The sequence below is a fragment of the Pelophylax lessonae genome, assembly GCF_965119305.1.
Source record: "Pelophylax lessonae genome assembly, chromosome: 3".
Classification (NCBI taxonomy): domain Eukaryota; kingdom Metazoa; phylum Chordata; class Amphibia; order Anura; family Ranidae; genus Pelophylax; species Pelophylax lessonae.
Genome location: NC_138770.1, coordinates 43894249 through 43912953, shown reverse-complemented (window position 1 = coordinate 43912953; position 18705 = coordinate 43894249). Strand labels below are relative to the sequence as shown.

The following is an 18705-nucleotide window of genomic DNA, read 5'->3' as shown; positions in this document are numbered from 1 at the left end:
GTAGCTGAGAAGAGACAAGAGCGGAAACCAGGGTCTGTTGGGCCAATAAGGAATTACTGCCAGAACTTTCACCGTCTCCATCTTCAGTCTCCACAAGAACTGGAGAATTATGGGTACTGGCGGGAACCCTGAATGCCCGAGGATCCCGGAATCTCGCGTAATACCTTGGGAGCTTCTTGTTGCGGGGGGCCGCAAAGAGGTCTACCTCCGGACAGAACCCCAGAGACAGGATCTATTCGAACACCTCTTGATGGAGAGACCACTCGTTGTTGTCGAGTTTGAACCTGGAAAGAAAGTCCGCTTCTACATTTAGTGTCCCTGGGACATAGGCTGCCGAGAGATTGGACAAGTGCCTCTGAGCCCAGGACATAATCGGCTCTGTTTCCTGGAGTAGAGACAGGCTGCGGGTCCCTCCCTGCCTCTTCACATACGCCACTGCTGTTGTATTGTCCAACCTGAGCATGACCGAAGCTCCTCGGATTAGATGGTGAAAGGCTTGTAGAGCTTTGAAGGCGGCCCTCAGCTCCAGGACATTGGAGACTACGCCGTGGGCGGGAAAACACCATCTGCCTTGTGCCACTTCCGACTGGCAGTGTGCTCCCCAACCTGTACTGCTGGCATCCGAGGTTACTGTGATCCATGTGACTGTAGCTATGGAGTGGCAGTTGACCAGATTCCCTCGAATTAGCCACCAGGGAAGACAACTCTTCATGGATGAAGTCAGACGGATACGGTGAGACATGCGCTTCGAAGTCCACTGTTGGAGAAAGCCTCTTTGGAACGGCCTCAGTTTCCACAAGGCCCATTTCACCATGGGGGCTGTAGCCACCAAGGTACCCACTATCCTCAGGCACTGCCAAGAGGTAAGGTGGGATGAAGCGAGGGCGAGCGCGACTCTGTCCCAAACTACCGGGATTTTCTCTTCGGGCAGGGAGATGGTACATTTCACCGTGTCGAAAAGAGCTCCTAGAAACACAAGCGATTGTGTGGGCACCAGGTGACTCTTCTCGAAGTTCAAGATCCACCCGAAATCTTGGAGAATGGAAATCACTTGCTCCAGATGTACTAGCAACTGAGCCCTGTCTTGCGACAGGAGAAGCAGGTCGTCTAGATAGTGGTGTAACCTGATGCCTCTGATCCTGATAAGGGCCACTACAGCCAATAAGGTTTTGGAAAATGTGCGAGGCGATGTTGAAAGCCCGAAGGGGAGACAGGTGAATTGCATGTGGGCTTTTCCGATGGCGAAGCGGAGAAACCGCTGGAACTTTCCCGCTACTGGCACGTGAAAATAAGCGTCCTTTAAGTCTATGGACGCTAGCCAATCTCCTGGATGTATGGAGTGCTGAATTGTGACTAAAGACTCCATCTTGAATTTTTCCCTGCAGATGAACTTTTTGAGGTACGTCAAATCTATTACGGGCCTCCAGGTGCCGTTCTTCTTTTGAACTAGGAAGAGGGGTGAATAGACCCCCTGACCTCTTTCCGAATCTGGAACTGGAATCACGGCCTCCTGGGCCACTAGAGAGTCTAGGTAAGAGAGAAGGATCTGCTTCTTGTCTATGGAGGAAGGACGAGACGTAGCAACGAACCTGGCCCTGGGGGCGCTGTTGAAAGCCCAGGAGTGTCCTTGAGATACTGTGTTGAGGACCCAGGGATCTTGAATTGAGGCCGCCCAAACATCCTGAAAGCGGAGCAAGCGAGCTCCCACTGGGAATGCCTGGGCGGGCCCACTTTCAAAAGGATTTCGTGGCCTCCCGGTCTCCAGACGATGTAGCCTTGGAGCCCTTCTGGAAGGTGGACTGCCTGGATTTCCAACCTCTCCCAAAGGTCTTGCCCGGTCTATAGCTGCGTGCTTCTCTGGCGCGACCTGAGTTCTGCTTTCTCGGAGGAGCCCGCTTCTGGGCACCTGCGCGCCTGTCCTGGGGGAGGAAGCCAGATCTACCACCCGTGGCCCGAGTAATGGCCGCGTCCAATTTATTCCCAAAGAGGGAAGAACCCTCAAAGGGAATCCGGCACCATGCCTGTTTTGACGCGGCATCAGCCGCCCAAGGCCAGAGCCAGAGGGCGCGTTTAGCGGTGACCGAGGATAACATCACCCGGGCCAAGAGGCGAATGATGGTAATGGAGGCCTCCCCCAAGAACCCCGCAGCCATCCTTAGCTCCTGGATTGGAGAGCTGTTTGCTGTTTCTTCCGATAGGGTCTCATCAATGCCGTTGATCAAGACCTCCATGGCTTTTGAAACTGTAGACAAGGCTAAAGCTGGTTTGCAAGCCATACCCGCTGTAAGATACGCCCGCTTGAGGTCAGCATCAATTCTCCTCTCCAGGGGCTCTCTAAAGGATACGGTATCCTCTATAGGTAAGGTGACATGCTTCACAAGTCGCATCACCGCGGCGTCTACCAGGGGTGGAGACTCTAAATGCTTGACTTCCTCCTGTTTAAAGGGGTATAGTTTTGCCATTTTAGTAATCATAGAGTTTTTTCTCTTAACTCTACTCCACTCCTCGGTAAGAATGTCTCCCAACTCCCCTAAGAACAGAAAATTCAAACGTTCTTTACACAGTTGTTTGAAGAATTTCTTCTGTTTCGGGGGGGGGGGGGGGAGACTGCAGGGTCCTCCCAATCAAGAGCTTCTCTTACAGCTTTAACCAAGGGAGACACAAGATGAAATTCAAACCCCAGAGCGGAGTCCTCCGCTTCTGACTGAGTCCGACGGAAGGATGGCTGGGCTGAGAAGCCTCAAAGGGGTCTTGATCCAGAATGTCTCTCCCTGGCGAGCGAGAGGGCCCAGCAGATGTACTTGGACGGTGCAGGTCAGCCAGAGAGTCTTTAAGGACTTTGCGCACTACTTCCTCTATGCGCTGGTCTGAGTTTTCCCGCTCGCCCGTTGCTTGGGCATAAGAGCGGTTGCATAGGGACGTACCGTCCGGGACCGGTATATCACATCCCCAGCATTTTCTTCCATGAGGACGCTCTGAGCGGCCATGACTTTTCGCGGAAGAGGACTGGCCCTCGCGTCCCGGACTATGGGGAGACCTGCGTCTGGATCTGGACGATGAGTGCCGGTGTTGCGATTTAGAACACTGATCATCGCTGCGTGAATTGTGCTGCGGATCGGACCTAAAAGAGTCAGAGACAGATATGCAAACATAGTACCAGCAGAAAAGAAAAGAGACCTTCCCCGCCCCCTCTCAGCCCTACACCTACCTGGCACGAGCGGGCTGGCCACCAGGGGGCGGAGACGAATCCATAATACACGGCACAATGACAGTCTTGCTGACTAAACCAAGGAACAGAGAAGACCCCGTATAAACATAATGCAACAAGGTAAGACACAGGGGAAAGGCAGGCCAGTGTCACTTACCTTAAAGACACAAGCCACGGAGCTGGGGGAGGCTATTCACAAAGCCGACCTTCCCACCAGCTCCAGGCAGTAAGATGATTTAAATACGGCGCCGTTTGGACGCACTGCGCATGCGCAAGTGACGTCATACGTCTCTCCCGCGCATGTGCGCCGAATACCGATACTCAGCCCTACTGCGCATGCGCAGATCACCGCGCAACCCGCGGCCAGACAGGGAGCAGCAGACGCCTGGGAGGTGAGTCACGGAGCTAACACAGGAAACAGCCACCCGGACCAAATACCAGCACACCCCCCAGTCCCACAATAGAATACCTACTAGTGAGGACAGCTGTACATGAGAAATAAAAGAAAACACACAGAAGAAATCAATCACTATGAGAAATAATAACAAAAGGTCCCATAACAGGGCTTACCACCCTGCGTCCTGGAGCAGGGACAGGTCCATGGAGACACAACACCGGGCTTCTCTTCGGGCAATAGCAGGCCACCCGCAGCAGCTGGGCTCTCTCGGCCGGACCACCGAGCTCCTGCCCGGTGGTCTTCTTCGATTGCCCCCTCCATACCCTAAGAGCAAAGGGCTTAGCGGAGGCTCCATGCTGACCAAATCCTTGCTTCCAGTATATGTATGGGACTGCTTTGGTAGGACGTATGCTGAGGAGGACAAAAAAGGAACACCGATGCTGAAAGGGAGCAAAGATTTATGGGAGTGGGGTCCTATAGGGTAGGAGAGGAGGCGGGGCTACCCGAACGAATGCTGCCATGGAGTCTGTCAGGAAATTAGATTTTTCCAAATTTTTTTATAGGTAATGTTTTATAGCAGAAAGTAAAAAATATGGTGTTTTTTTTTTTTTTCAAAATTGTCGCTCTTTCTTTTGTTTATAGCGCAAAATCCAAAAACCGCAGAGTTGATCAAATACCACCAAAAGAAAGCTCTATTTGTGGGGAAAAAAAGGACATTGGTTGTATTTGGGTACAATGTCGCACGACCGCGCAATTTTTTATTAAAGTAACCCAGTGCCGTATTGCAAAAAATAACCTGGTCATTAAGAGGGTAAAACCTTCTGGAGCTGAAGTGGTTAGAATTGCGCAGGCTCGTGGAATGGCCACAAACAACGGTACATATAAATCCCCATAGACGATGCTTTAAAAGCCATTACAGGTTGCCAGTTTAGAGTTACACAGAAGGTCTGGTGCTAGAATTATTGCACTCAATCTGACGTTCACGGTTGTACCTTACATGTGGGTTGCGATTGCCGTTTACATATGTGAGTGGGACTGACAGGAGAGCATGGTTGGGGGGGGGGGGGGTGCTTTAAAAATGAATTTTTTAAATTTATTTGATTTTATTTATTTTTAGATTGTAACTTTATTTATTTTTAATAAATTTTATTGTTATTACAAGATATAAACAACATAGCTGGAGCAGTGACAGATCCACTTTATGGAGAGATCTAAGGTCTATTAGACCCCAGATCTCTCCTCTGCCCTTAAATCATCTGATCAAATCAAGATCGGTTTACCCAGTTATGGACCGCACCACACAGATATACTGCGGTAGGGTGGCCCTCCTGCGCCAAATCACGTACCTGTACGTAATTTCGTGCACTGGGTCCGGGGCGTGCGTGCACGCTGCCGGTGACCCGCATCTGCTGTGATTGGACACAGCAGGAGTCAATCAGCGGCAGGGTGACCCTCCTGCGCCAAATCATGTACCTGATATAGATAGATACCCAACATGTTACGGTTTAAGATTGCGCACACCCGCGGAATGGTGACAAACTACGGTCAATAAAAATCTCCATAGTCGACGGTTTAAACATTTTTAACGGTTAACGGTTTAGAGTTAGAGTGTAGCTCTTTTTTTTAAATGATTGCTCTCGCTCTGGTGATCGCGGCGATACTTCACAGTTGTGGTTTGAACGGCGATTTCATTTGCGACGCGACTTCCGTATACGTTTTCTTTCATGCGCGAGCTCACGGCGACGGGGGCGGCTAAAATGTATTATTTTTTTTTTCCTTTTTATTTTTTATTTATTTTAGCACAGGTTTTTTTAAAAAAAAAATCTGATCACTTTTATTGCTGTCACAAGATATGTAAAAATCCCTTGTGACAGCAATAAGCAGTGACAGGTACTCTTTATGGAGGGATCGGGGTCTAAAAGACCCTAGACCCCTCCTCTGCACTTCCATGTATTCAAAACGTCGAAAACTGCATTTTTGAATACATTCACTTTTTAAATCCAGGGCCTTTAGCAGCCGAGTAACCCAGATGTGACGTCATGGACGCCGGCTCCGGGTTACGTCATTGGAGACCCGATCAAAGCCACATCCGGCTTTGATCAGGACTCCATCCAGCCGGCGGACGCGCCGACTGGTTGCTCGGGTTTCCCGGTGGGACGGAAGAACTGGGCAGAGCCATGGAAGGCAACGGGAGGGGGGCGTCCCATCCCGCTAGCTGAGGTAACGATCGAGCATCGGTCATTACCGCCGGAAAGCCGACCGGCGGCTCTAAAAAACGGTACCGGGGGATGCCTCTAGCTAGAGGCATCACCCCGGTACAACCACTTAGGGCCGGTTCACATTATTGCAAGTGCGGCGATCGCATTGAATTCGGAGCGCACTGCTCCTTCATTACATGCGATCGGATGTGCGGATGCGAATTCAGCCATACACTTTGTATGGCTGAATTTGCACTGTATCCGCACCAAACTCGCACATGACCCTTTTTTCCAGCCGCATCAGAATCGGATCGCACAGTGGTTCACACTTGTGCGATCCGATCCTCTGCGAACTGTCAGATCGCACTGCGATATGCGATCAAACTGGGGGTGTCGTTAACATTTAATTGACACCCCCTGCGTATCGCATATGGCATTGTGAACTGCCTCTTGTGCGTTTGCGATGCGGGAACAGGCTGCGTATTCGCAGCCTTCCCGCATCGCACAAGTGTGAACCGGGACTTAAAGTCAGCCGACGTAGACTTACGTGGGTGGTTGGTTAGTGGTTAAAGCCTGCCGCCGGCTGAAAGAAAATACCAGGATGATTCCTGTAGCTGCAAGTATCATCCTGGTTTTTTCACTTCAACCTGGGGATGTACTGGTATGCGGCAGAGACTGAAATGGTTATCCTACCAGCGTGTCTTCGGAGTCTGGGAGGACTACCAGGAGGAAACACACGCAAGTACAGGAAGAACATGCAAACTCCAAGCAGGTATTTTTGTGGTTGGGATTTGAACGGACGACCCAGTGATGCTAGGCAGAAGTGCTCACCAGATAACCATCCTGCTGCCCACAATCGAAAAAAGGTAACGCTGTTGGTAAAAATAGCCAGTTAAAATACCTCAAGTTCAGATGTAATTTTGGTGACCCCCTTAAGAGGCCCATCACCAAATCTCTGCATCTCAGATTTACTGAGTAAGGAAAAGTTTTCTGGAAAAAAAGGAAGATTAAAAAAAACAACATCGCTAATAGGGTGGGATTCAATTTTTTATTTATTCATACTGTCCTGAGGAATTTAAGCAGAAATGAGAGTCAATCAATGCAAGATGCCATGGAGTTATCAGGGAAAACATTTCCCACACTCAAGAGAGAAATATGGCTTCTCCCTTGTATCTGATTTCTATGTATAGCGTTTTCACACTCAGGACAGGAATGTGGCTTCTCCCCTGTGTGAATCCTCTGATGGCTGTAAAGACTGGGGAAAAAAAAAAAACATTTTCCCCACTCAGGGCAGGAATACATTTTCTTCCAGGTGTGAAATCCTTGATGTATAACAAAGTCTGATGTGTGTGAAGCTGGGACTTGTGAAACACATTTTCCTCACTGAGGCAAGGAATGCGGCTTCTCATGTGTGTGAGATTTTTGATGTCTTGCAACATTTGATTTCTGTGAAAAACATTTTCCGCATTCGGGACAAGAATACGGCTTCTCTCCTGTGTGAGATCTTTCATGTCTAACAAGGCCCTCTTTCTGAGTAAAACCTTTCTTACATTGAGGACAAGAATACGACTTCTCCCCACTGTGGGATCTTTCATGTTTAACAAGATCTAATTTTTTTGAAGAACGTTTTCTGCAGTCATGTGGTCTCTTATGTGTTTGAGATCTTTGATGTCTAACAAGGTTTGATTTCTTTGAAAAACATTTCTTACACTCAGGACAAGAATATGGCTTCTCACCTGTGTGAGACATTTGATGTCTAACAACGTTTGATTTCTGTGAAAAACATTTCCCGCACACAGGACAGGAGTATGGCTTCTCCCCAGTATGAGATCTTTGATGTCGATCAAGGTCTGCTTTCTGAGAAAAACATTTTCTGCATTTAGGACAGGAATATTTTCTTAATGTTTTTTTTGAAAAACTTTTCCCGCACTCAGGACCAGAATGCAGAATCTCCCCTGCGTGAAGCCGCTGATGTGTGTGAAGATTAGACACCTGTGAAAAACATTTCCCACACACAGGACAGGAATATGGCTTCTCCCCTGTGTGAATCCTCTGATGTCTGTAAAGATCAGACTTAGCTAAAAAACCTTTACCGCACTCGGGACAGGAATACGGCTTCTCCCCTGTGTGAATCCTCTGATGTCTGTAAAGATCAGACTTAGCTAAAAAACCTTTACCGCACTCAGGGCAGGAAAACAGCTTCTCCCCTGTGTGAGATCTTTGATGTATAATAAAATCTGATTTCCGTATATAACATTTCCCACACTTGGTGCATGAATATGGCTTATTTCCTGTGTGAGACATTTGATGTCTAACAAGGTCAGATTTCTGTGAAAAACATTTCCCACACTCAGAACAGAAATACGGTTTCTCCCCTGTGTGAATCCTCTGATGTCTTTCAAGTCTGGACTTCTCTGAAAAACATTTATTGCATTCAGGGCAGGAATACAGATTTTCCCCTGTGTGAGACTTCTGATGTATGTAAAGATAGGATGCCTGTGAAAAAGATTTATCACACTCAGAGCAAGAATAAGGCTTCTCCCCCGTGTGAGATCTTTGATGTACAACAAGTCCTATATTTCGTGTAAAACATTTACCACACTCAGGACAGGAATACAACTTTTTTCCCTCGTGAGACCTCTGATGCTCGCTAAGATGGGATATCTGTGAAAAAGATTTCCCACACTCAGAAGAGAAATAGGGTTTCTCCCCTGTGTGAATCCTCTGATGTCTGGAAAGTTTGGACTTCTGTGGAAAACGTTTCCCGCACTCAGAGCAGGGATAAGGCTTTTTCCCTGTGTGAAATCTTTGATGCACAATTAGTTCTGATTTCCATGTAAAAGATTTCCCACACTCGGAACATGGATACAACTTTTTCCCCCTGTGGGCCCTCTGATGTTTGTGAAGATGGGACAGTTGTGAAAAACATTTCCGGCACTTAGTACAGGAATACAACTTCTTGCCCCTATGGAATCTGTAATGTATGATGAGTTCTGATTTTTCAGGAAAACATTTGAAGCATTTTATACATGAATGATGCTTCCCACCCGTGTGAGATCTCTGATGTACAGCAAGACTTGATTCAGAGCTAAAATTTTCCCCACATTCAGGACAGGAAATTTTCTCCTCCCCCTGAATTCCGGCATCATCCCTCAAAATATGGGGTTGCTCAGAGTCAGAGGGATTTGATGGTCCATCCACACTGTGAAGTCCATCATCCGTAGCTGAGCTCATTCTCTTTTCTCCTGCACAATCTCTTGTGATGTCTTCATCTTCCATTTCACAGCTTAGAGATAAAGTGAGACGATCCCTTGAAGGTTCCTCAATGGCGTGTCCTGGAAAAACACGATCAGTAATACAAAATGGTTAGTTCACTTAAATCAAGATTCCATCTGAATCAGGTAGATTTTAGTGAGCAGATGTTCTCTGTGGATGTCCCAAGCAGCTGTAACTTCCCCTCTTTAGTAAAAGGGCCTTTGGTCCTCCTCCCAGGTCACTTCTACATTTAGTACGTAAAGAAGAAAAGTGAGGAGCCAAAGAACAGTTCCCCAAAAGTGGTTGCATAAAAGGGATGCTCACAACTGCAATGTTCAAAAAATAAAAAACCTTATTGAGAAACAAGGCATATCATGATTAAAAAAAACCCTTAGGTAGGGGAGAGTGATGGTACACAAAATGGAATCAATGGCGATGAACAATTGCATGTGACAACATAAAAACAATACAATGACAAACACACATATAGCTGGCCACACACCCTCTTAGATTAATGGATACACTATATCAGTAGCCTACAGTATTTAGCTCAAAGCGAGCCCTTTAATACTGCCATGACTACTGAAAGTGTATCGGCATGCCACATGATCCCACAAAATGCAGAGGAATATTCAAACGAATTTTAGGTCATATACCAAAAACAATGTAGTATAGATCGTCCTAAAGAAGCGTTCGTCAGGCACGCGAAGCGCGTTGACGTCACACACTGGCCGCACACCCATTGGAGCAGTCTATTGGCCGCTGCCTTAGCCGCCCAGGCATTCAAACTGCTATGTGCGGCGGACGCCACTGAGAACGGGTGTTTCAGAGGGGCTGACTGCAGCAAAACAACACCAGGAGACATTTTGATGCGGACATTACTGATGCCGGTTCGCCTCGTGTTTGGATCCAGCCGTCCATTTCTGAGAAATAGTCTACTGCTAGGAGACCTCAAGGAAATCCTCAAGGAAATCATTGAGGATAGAGAAAAGGCAGTGAACACCAGGTATTTTCCTACAATATGGGACTCTGGTATAGCGGTAGGCATTATGGTTGAAATTCACTGATGTGATACACCTTGATTATTATCCTAATTAACCGCCAACCGTGTACCCTAACTGGTGCGAGCCTGCGCAGTTCAACTCGAACTTGGCGTCTCTCCCTTATTCTCCTGCAACAATTTTGGAGGGGATGATAAGGACCCCATACAAGACTTTAGTAATGAAAACGGTATTATAAGTAGTAATCAGCATGGATTCATGAAAAATCGTTCGTGCCAAACCAATCTATTAACCTTCTACGATGAAGTGAGCTGCCACTTAGATAAAGGTAAGCCTGTGGATGTGGTGTATCTGGACTTTGCAAAGGCCTTTGACACCGTTCCCCACAAACGCTTACTGTACAAACTAAGGAAGGTAGGTATGGACCATAAGGTGAGTACCTGGATAGAGAACTGGCTCCAGGGGAGAGTACAGAGGGTGGTGATTAATGAGGAGTACTCGGATTGGGCGGGTGTGGAAAGTGGGGTCCCCCAGGGTTCTGTCCTGGGACCAATCCTGTTTAATTTATTCATAAATGATCTAGAGGAGGGGATATCTAGTACAATCTCAGTATTTGCAGATGATACTAAATTAGGCATGCCAATATCTTCTATGCAGGATGTGGAAATCTTGCAAGCAGACCTGAACAAAATAACGGGGTGGGCAACTACATGGCAGATGAGATTTAATGTAGAAAAATGTAAAGTAATGCACTTGGGGGCCAGAAACCGGAAAGCAAGCTACTCACTAGGGGGGGAACCTCTGGGTGAGTCTAGGATGGAAAGGGACCTGGGGGTACTGGTAGACAACAGGCTTGGCAGTGGCATGCACTGCCAAGCCGCCGCAAGCAAAGCCAACAGAATACTGGGTTGTATAAAAAAGGGGATTCACTCCAGAAATAAAGAGATTATTCTTCCACTCTACAAGACTCTGGTCCGGCCACATCTGGAGTATGCTGTCCAGTTCTGGGCACCGGTCCTCAGGAAGGATGTGCTGGAACTGGAGAAAGTCCAGAGAAGGGCAACAAAAATAATTAGGGGAATGGAGGACATCAGCTATGAGGAAAGACTACAAGCACTGAACCTATTCTCTCTGGAGAAGAGACGATTGAGGGGGGATATGATATCAATGTACAAATACTGTACTGGCGACCCTAGCATAAGGAACAAACTATTCAGAGAAAGGAGATACAATAAGACACGTGGCCACTCACTAAAACTTGAGGAAAGGCGGTTTAACCTTAAAGTGCGTAAGGGGTTCTTCACTGTAAGAGCGGTAAGGATGTGGAATTCTCTTCCACAAGCAGTCGTATCAGCGGGGAGCATTGATAGTTTCAAAAAACTATTGGATGGACACCTTAAAGACCACAACATTCAGGGGTATACAATGTACGGTTAAAAGCAAACACACACACACATCATAGGTTGAACTGGATGGACTTATGTCTTTTTTCAACCTCACTAACTATGTAAATATGTAACAATCTATACACCATTGAGAGTACTATCCATGTCCCTGGATGATCAGTATGGATGGCTGCCATCATGACAAAACGCCTCTGATTTGAGTCAGGCCATATCTGTTACCTTCTATATCAATTTGAGATCGGCAACATAATTATTCCATCCAATGCTTGATTACCTCCCCTCACCCTATGTCATCCTTTGATTCCAAAATATATTCAGCAGTCTGTGTATCAACATGACCGGAAGGACTTCAGTTGTTTATAATTGAGAGAAAAGTCCTGATTGCATTCCAGTCACGATTTAGGACACAATTCTAGTTGATAGTTAGTTCTCTGGATGATCACTTGACTTTATTACAGATCAGAGATAACATTGCATATTAATTCTACCCTTCAACATATCCTATGTGACAGTCTTTGCACTTGATGATATCTATACTACATTGTTTTTGGTATATGACCTAAAATTCGTTTGAATATTCCTCTGCATTTTGTGGGATCATGTGGCATGCCGATACACTTTCAGTAGTCATGTCAGTATTAAAGGGCTCGCTTTGAGCTAAATACTGTAGGCTAGTGATATAGTGTATCCATTAATCCAAGAGGGTGTGTGGCCAGCTATATGTGTGTTTGTCATTGTATTGTTTTTATGTTGTCATATGCAATTGTACATCGCCATTGATTCCATTTTGTGTACCATCACTCTCCCCTACCTAAGGGTTTTTTTTAATCATGATATGCCTTGTTTCTCAATAAAGTTTTCTATTTTTTGAACATAGCAGTTGTGAGCATCCCTTTTATGCATCCACTTTTGGGGAACTGTTCTTTGGCTCCTCACTTTTCTTCTTTACGTACTAATTTACTAGATTGCGGTGGCTCCCTGCATTAGTACATGACCAATTGGGAATTCCTTCTTGGTCTATGGTTGGTAGGTGACCTTTTGAATATATCAATTGGTCACATTGGTCTCTACACTAGGCTCCTCAATAATAATTGCCACTTCTACATTTACACAGCCTTGTCACTTCTGAACCAATGAGGAATGGGAGGTGCATGCTCTTCACACAACCACAAGCCTAGGCACTGGGTCATATGATCTCTGATAATGGAAATGTTCAAAGTTCAGACCTGCAGACCCTTTAGCATAGAACAAGTGATCATAGGCCTATGGTTCTGGTGACAAGCAGCGCTAGGGGGTTCTTGGAGAAGCATTTTCTGTTGGAAATATAAGTGTTTTAGTTTTCTATGTTCCTCCTTACTTTTCATTCCAACAAGACTGGTAATAAGAGTTTTATTTTAACATCTAGCCAAACGTAAGCTCAAAGAAGATGAATCATTCTGAGAAAATGCTACTATAACTAGAAATAAAACACAACCTCAAAGTGCCAGCTAAACCCCAGAATCTACATAAAAGAGAGGAGAAAGTAAATGAGTAGATGTTCTGTTCCACCTGCATCAGGTTACTATTGTTTAATGTATGCTGACTACTAGCAGTGGTTTTTGGTCACTTCAACTCATTTACTTGAGGGATTTACATAAATAGAGGGATTTACATAAAGGGATGTATTCCAGAGATAAGACTATAATCCTTCCACTTTATAAAACTCTGGTCCGACCACATCTGGAGTATTCTGTCCAGTTCTGGTCGCCGGTCCTCAGGAAGGATGTGCTGGAGCTGGAGAGAGTCCAGAGAAGGGCAACTAAACTGATTAGGGGATTGGAGGACCTTAATTATGAAGAGCGTCTGCAATCGCTTGATTTATTCTCCCTGGAGAAGAGACGTCTGAGGGGGGACATGATAGCAATTTATAAATATCTGAATGGGGATCTCAGCTTAGAAATAAAGCTATTCAGTCAAAGTGATTGCATGAGGACTCGAGGGCATACAATGCGATTAGAAGAGAAGCGTTTTAACCTCAGGCAACGTGGGGGGTGCTTTACTGTTAGGGCTACAAGATTGTGGAATTCTCTACCACAAGAGGTGGTTTCTGCGGGAAGTATGGTGGCTTTCAAAAGACTCTTAGACGTACATCTCAAGGATCAGAACATTCAGGGGTATGAGAGATGATTACAGCCACACACACCTACACAGGTTGAACTGGATGGACTATTGTCTTTATTCAACCTCACCTACTATGTAACTATGTAACTTTACGATTCCCTTCTGTTTAGTTACATAGTTAGTCAGGTTGAAAAAAAAGATACAAGTCCATCTTGTTCAACCAATAAAAAAATAAATAAATCATACAATCCCATATACACAATCCTATACCCACAGTTGATCCAGAGGAAAGGTGAAAAACCCCAGCAAAGCATGATCCAATTTGCTACAGCAGGGGGAAAAAAAAACTCCTTCCTGATCCCCCGAGAGGCAATTGGATTTTCCCTGGATCAACTTTATCTATAAATGTTAGTATCCAGTTATATTATGTATTATGTACATTTATGAAATAATCCAGGTCTTTTTTTAAAGCAATCTAGTGAGCTGGTCAGAACCACCTCTGGAGGGAGTCTATTCTACATTTTCACAGCTCTTACTGTGAAGAAACCTTTCTGTATTTCCATGTTTAGGGCAAGTTAGTTCAGTCACAGCTAGACCCTCCTAGTTTCTTTTACGTTCTCTCTGTTAGTGTTAGTTCTGCTCAAAGACAGGGCTTAGGAAACGCATGGTCTTCCTAAACTTAAAAAAACTGGAAAAATACCCTCTAAACTGCAATAAGCAGAATAAAATTGCATTGGGTTTAACTTCTGTATGTTATTGAAGAGTAAGGCTCGGTTCACATATATGCGAATCAGGAATCCCCCACGTAATCCAGTGTCAACACGCGTTGGGGAGGGGCGAAGACAGTGACAGCTTCTAAACCCTACGAGGGGGTAGTAAAATAACAATTTTGCCTGTCATAGCCTTGTGCGCTGGAAGCACCAGGAAAGTGTCAGTATTCATTCAGCATACGTTTTACTAAAGTCAGTGTTTTTAAAGGGTAAAAGCACTATTGGAATTTTATTCCACCCATATGCACTTTGATGATATTGGAGGAAGGGAAGGATACCCCATAGACGAATAAAAGAGCAGGGAGATCTAGATCCTTATACATGAGCCCAGGAGGGGCTCATATGCGCTGTTTGACCAAACATAATTGTGAGGTCACACACATTGAGGTGAGAGTACACCCGAAGAAGGTGGGGGGGAGCATAAGCGTGGTGGCACATCCTAATTTGATTTTGGAACACCTTAAGGAGATAAAGATGGTGATTAGCCACACAAGAATCACATGGACTGTTTATAAGAGGACTCTATACAATCACTATTAATTGCATGTTTATTAATTTGTACTATTTTGGTTTTTAATACTGAGGATTGTCTTCACATTGTATTAGTTGTTATCAATGGTACCCAGTATATATTTATATCAAGCACAGCATGGCATATATATTGATTTATTTTGGTTTATGCGCACTAATATGGCATTGTGAACAGTGTCAGCAGCGTCTTTTTAGCCTTTTGTGAACACACATAGCAGCTTGCAAGGTTTACTTTTATTTGTTTTACTGGTATAAAGGGATCCTCTGCCTTTTTTTTTTTACAGACAAGAGGAAGTGGGTCCATCTGTAGGAAACACACACACTGACTGAATACATTGTTTCTATGTGTTTATCAGATGATGGGGGATCTAGGTGGAGCCTCCGTACTGCTCTCTCCTTTACAATAAAGTCTCCTCTTACCCGGTGATGTGAGGGGCGGCTGATTCTCCATCATGACGTCCTTGTAGAGATCCTTGTGTCCTTCTAAATACTCCCACTCCTCCATGGAGAAATAGACAGTGACATCCTGACACCTTATAGGAACCTGACACACACAATGATACAGTCACCATCCAGACACATCCCTTGTCTGTTACTGGATAATGTCCCAGAATTTCCAGCACCGCTCACCTCTCCTGTCAGCAGCTCCATCATCTTCTTGGTGACTTCTAGAATCTTCTCCATGTTGTGTCTCTCGGGTTTTAGGGAGTCACATGGAGGCACTGTGATGGTCATATGATCACCTGACTTCACAAGAGGAAATCTCTGTATTGGAAAACAAATAGGAATATCATGTTAGAAGCCCAGAATCCTTCTCACCTCTCCGATCAGGTCTGTGTTTTATCAATAAAGATAAGAGTGATGTCATGTGACCTCCCAGAATCCTCCTCACCTCTCCGGTCAGCAGGTAGATGATCTCCAGGGTGAGGTTAAGTATCTTCTCAGTCATGTGACTCCGGTTCTCCTCCATCCTCATTGTTGTGGTCATGTGATCTATGCCTGTTTTTCTGTAAGTGAAGAATTATCTGGACTGTATTGGTTGTACAATATCAGGATAAGGATTTAAAATGAGGACCCCCCCCCCCTATTTAATCATATCCCATTTAAGCCCCTTACAATTTAGTACAATTTGGCCACCCCCACCATTTGGCATGGCACTACACAACCCATTCCATTCTCCCCCCATTCTCAGGGCCACTCATTTTCAAAGGTTTCCACTTATCTCAGCTGCCAATCTGTAATATTTAGTGCAGGAAAATATTTGCCTTGTTTCCCGAAATTTCAAGTCTAATCAAGGTGACTACATACTGTCCTAACACTGGTCAGTTTTGTCTCAGACACTACATTTTAAATTTTCATTGCTAAAAAAAACCTTCATCATCTCTCCCAATTTGGGCCTCTTCTATTTGCTGTCCTGCTGCTGGACAGTTTCTACTCAACCATTCCTGAGGGCTATTTCTGGAAAAATGTTGGAAGAACTGGGGAGAATGGGCGGTGTGGGGAATGCAGAGGGGTGTGAAGTGTTTTTGTGCACTCTGTTTTGACTTTTTTGTATCTTTTATGATAATGGAGTGTGGGATGCCATTAAATGCATTTCTGCTGTTGTACTGATTGCACTGTATATTTATAGAGACAGTTACAGGCTGCCCATAATGGGAAGGGGAGGGCTCAGAGCACGCTCTCTTCCACATGGGATTTCCAGAGAAAGGTATGCTGCAACATGTAGTCCTCCTGGAGCATGTGGCTTCCTTCTGGGTCACCCTGCTGGGATTCTCCCTGGACTAGAAATCACTATTACTGGGCTCTTGCTGAATGGACTTTGCTCCTCTAGATAGAAGGAATGAACCTGGGCAGCCTGCATTAGCTAGTTAGGATTGGGCTGTGTTTAATCTGTACTGTTAAACTGTGTTGCTGAAGCTTCATTAAAGCTGTTAACCATAGGTGTAGCAACAGGAGTCGCAATGGCGAGCCCGGCCAAGGTCCAGGGGGCCCATGTGGCTTCCTGGTCAGGCTGTCACACTTGGTTTTACACGTTCAGCTCGGCCCAGAAAGTCTGCTGGGGTGCCAGCATGTTCTTGCTGCAATGCTTCACTTTCTTCAGGGCCACCGTCTGCCTGTGGTAGGTGGCCCGATACATGGAGCCGAAGCTGGTGTTGCAGTGATCAGGGACTGGGAATGGTGTGGCGGTGATCAGGGACACTGGGAATGGTATGGCAGTGATCAGGGACACTGGGACTGGTGTGGCGGCAATCAGGGACACCGGGACTGGTGTGGCAGTGATCAGGGACTGGTACGGGTTTTTTAAATATGAATCTCCCATTGACTTTAACCTGGTTCAGAACTTCTTCCAAAGTTCTGTGGAGCCGTCTCACACGGAACCCAGGTATGTTCATCTCATCTCCAGTGAGAAGGTGACACATCTCTAACATGAAGAGAATGTTCCGGCCCCGTAAGTGGGGAAATGTTCTGCCCCCTGAAGGGGTAATCTAGGTTTCCACACTATATATGTGTGTATCATCATCTGCTGGAGATAAAAGACGTCACAGTGACTATGGAGGAAGAGGACGGACATGACGGGGGGGGGGGGGGTTACTGGGTATAAATAGAAAATAAGATCTTATTACCTCCTCTGCTGCCACATCCAGCAATGTCTCCTCTCTACCTCTTCCTGACTCACCTCTCCACCAGAATTTCCTGTCTGTATGAGATATCACTTCCTGTCTGTACCTGACATTACTTCTTGTCTATACCTGACATCACTTCCTGTCTGTATCTGACATCACTTCCTGTCTGTATTCAATAGATACTTCCTGTCACAGTAGAAGTAGATCACCACCTTCTGGAGCTCAGAGATACTACAGCCCATTGAAAGTTCATGTCATTGTTGGCAAGTTTCCTGAATGCTGCAGGACAGTCTCAGGATTTTGGCTAAAGTGTTATCCTTAGTGATGGGCTTGTTGGAGATACAACAACTTTAAGCTTAGCCTATTGCAGTTCACATATAGGACACTAGATGTCGCTAATGCTCAGTGATATGCTATGCATTTCTATGATGTGTTGTAATTTCCTGTACACTGTACTGAACTTGTTGGTTATCTCTTCCTGTCTGTTGTTCTTATTACAAAGAGGTGACATCTTTGCTTTCTGTGTTATGTTCCAATAAAGAAGCCAGTTCCTGTTTACTCCACAATGTCTAATCTGAATGGACTCCGCTGCACCCAGTGATCGCACTCTGCAACAGGGCTCAGGCGTGTTTAGATCCTAGTCCTATCCCACCTACCTGATCCCGCCAGGAAGCTGACACTGTACACCGCTAATCACAGGCAGTGAGAAATTTCCCGGTCTATGCAGCTGCAGGCATCACCCTGGTTCCGTTGTTTAGAGCCGATGGTGCCGTAGGGTTGCCAACCAGTGCTGTATTTTGGCCTAGGCCAACAAGGCCCAGGCCTAGGGCGGCACTTTGCAGGGGGGCAGCAAAAAAGCCACCCCCCTCTACCTGAGACTCTTTTGGCCACTGGTTGCTAGAGCCGCCTCTCTCACCCCCCTCTCTCTCTCTCACTCACCCCCTCTCTCTCTCTCACACCTCCTCTCTCATCCCCCCCTCTCTCTCTCTCTAATCCCTCTCTCCCTCAACCTCCCTCTCTCACTCTCACCCCCCTCTCTCTTTCTCACCCCCCTCTCTCATCTCTCTCTCTCTCATCCCCACTCTATCTCTCTTTCTATTTGATCCCCCTCTCTCTCACCCCCTCTCTCTTTCATCCACTCTCTCACCCCTCTCTCTTTCATCCCCCCTCATTCTCTCTCTCCCTCCCTCACCCACCCCCTCTCTCTCTCCCTCA

The 18705-nt window shown here is 45.9% G+C and overlaps 1 protein-coding gene and 1 pseudogene across 2 annotated transcripts in view; one reads left to right on the top strand and one right to left on the bottom strand.

Annotated features, from left to right (window-relative positions):
- Window positions 1-18705, top strand: part of LOC309550793 — a 1525103-nt pseudogene that overhangs the window by 35379 nt on the left and 1471019 nt on the right. The gene's annotated exons all lie outside the window — the stretch shown is intronic.
- LOC309550698 (uncharacterized protein) lies at window positions 7159-17542 on the bottom strand. Its single transcript, XM_082251032.1, has 5 exons — window positions 17491-17542; window positions 15759-15873; window positions 15497-15631; window positions 15287-15410; window positions 7159-9138 (listed from the first exon to the last, which is right to left on the bottom strand). The coding sequence occupies exons 1-5, from the start codon at window positions 17505-17507 to the stop codon at window positions 7184-7186; spliced, it is 2346 nt and encodes a 781-aa protein (XP_082107158.1). The 5' UTR covers window positions 17508-17542; the 3' UTR covers window positions 7159-7183.

Excerpts from the sequence above, each read along its gene's own strand:
- LOC309550698 (XM_082251032.1), bottom strand. Across the intron at positions 15,411-15,496 it reads TGGAGCTGCTGACAGGAGAG|GTTCCTATAAGGTGTCAGGA; the intron begins GTGAGCGGTGCT and ends TGTGTGTGTCAG. Across the intron at positions 9,139-15,286 it reads GCCGCCCCTCACATCACCGG|GACACGCCATTGAGGAACCT; the intron begins GTAAGAGGAGAC and ends GTGTTTTTCCAG.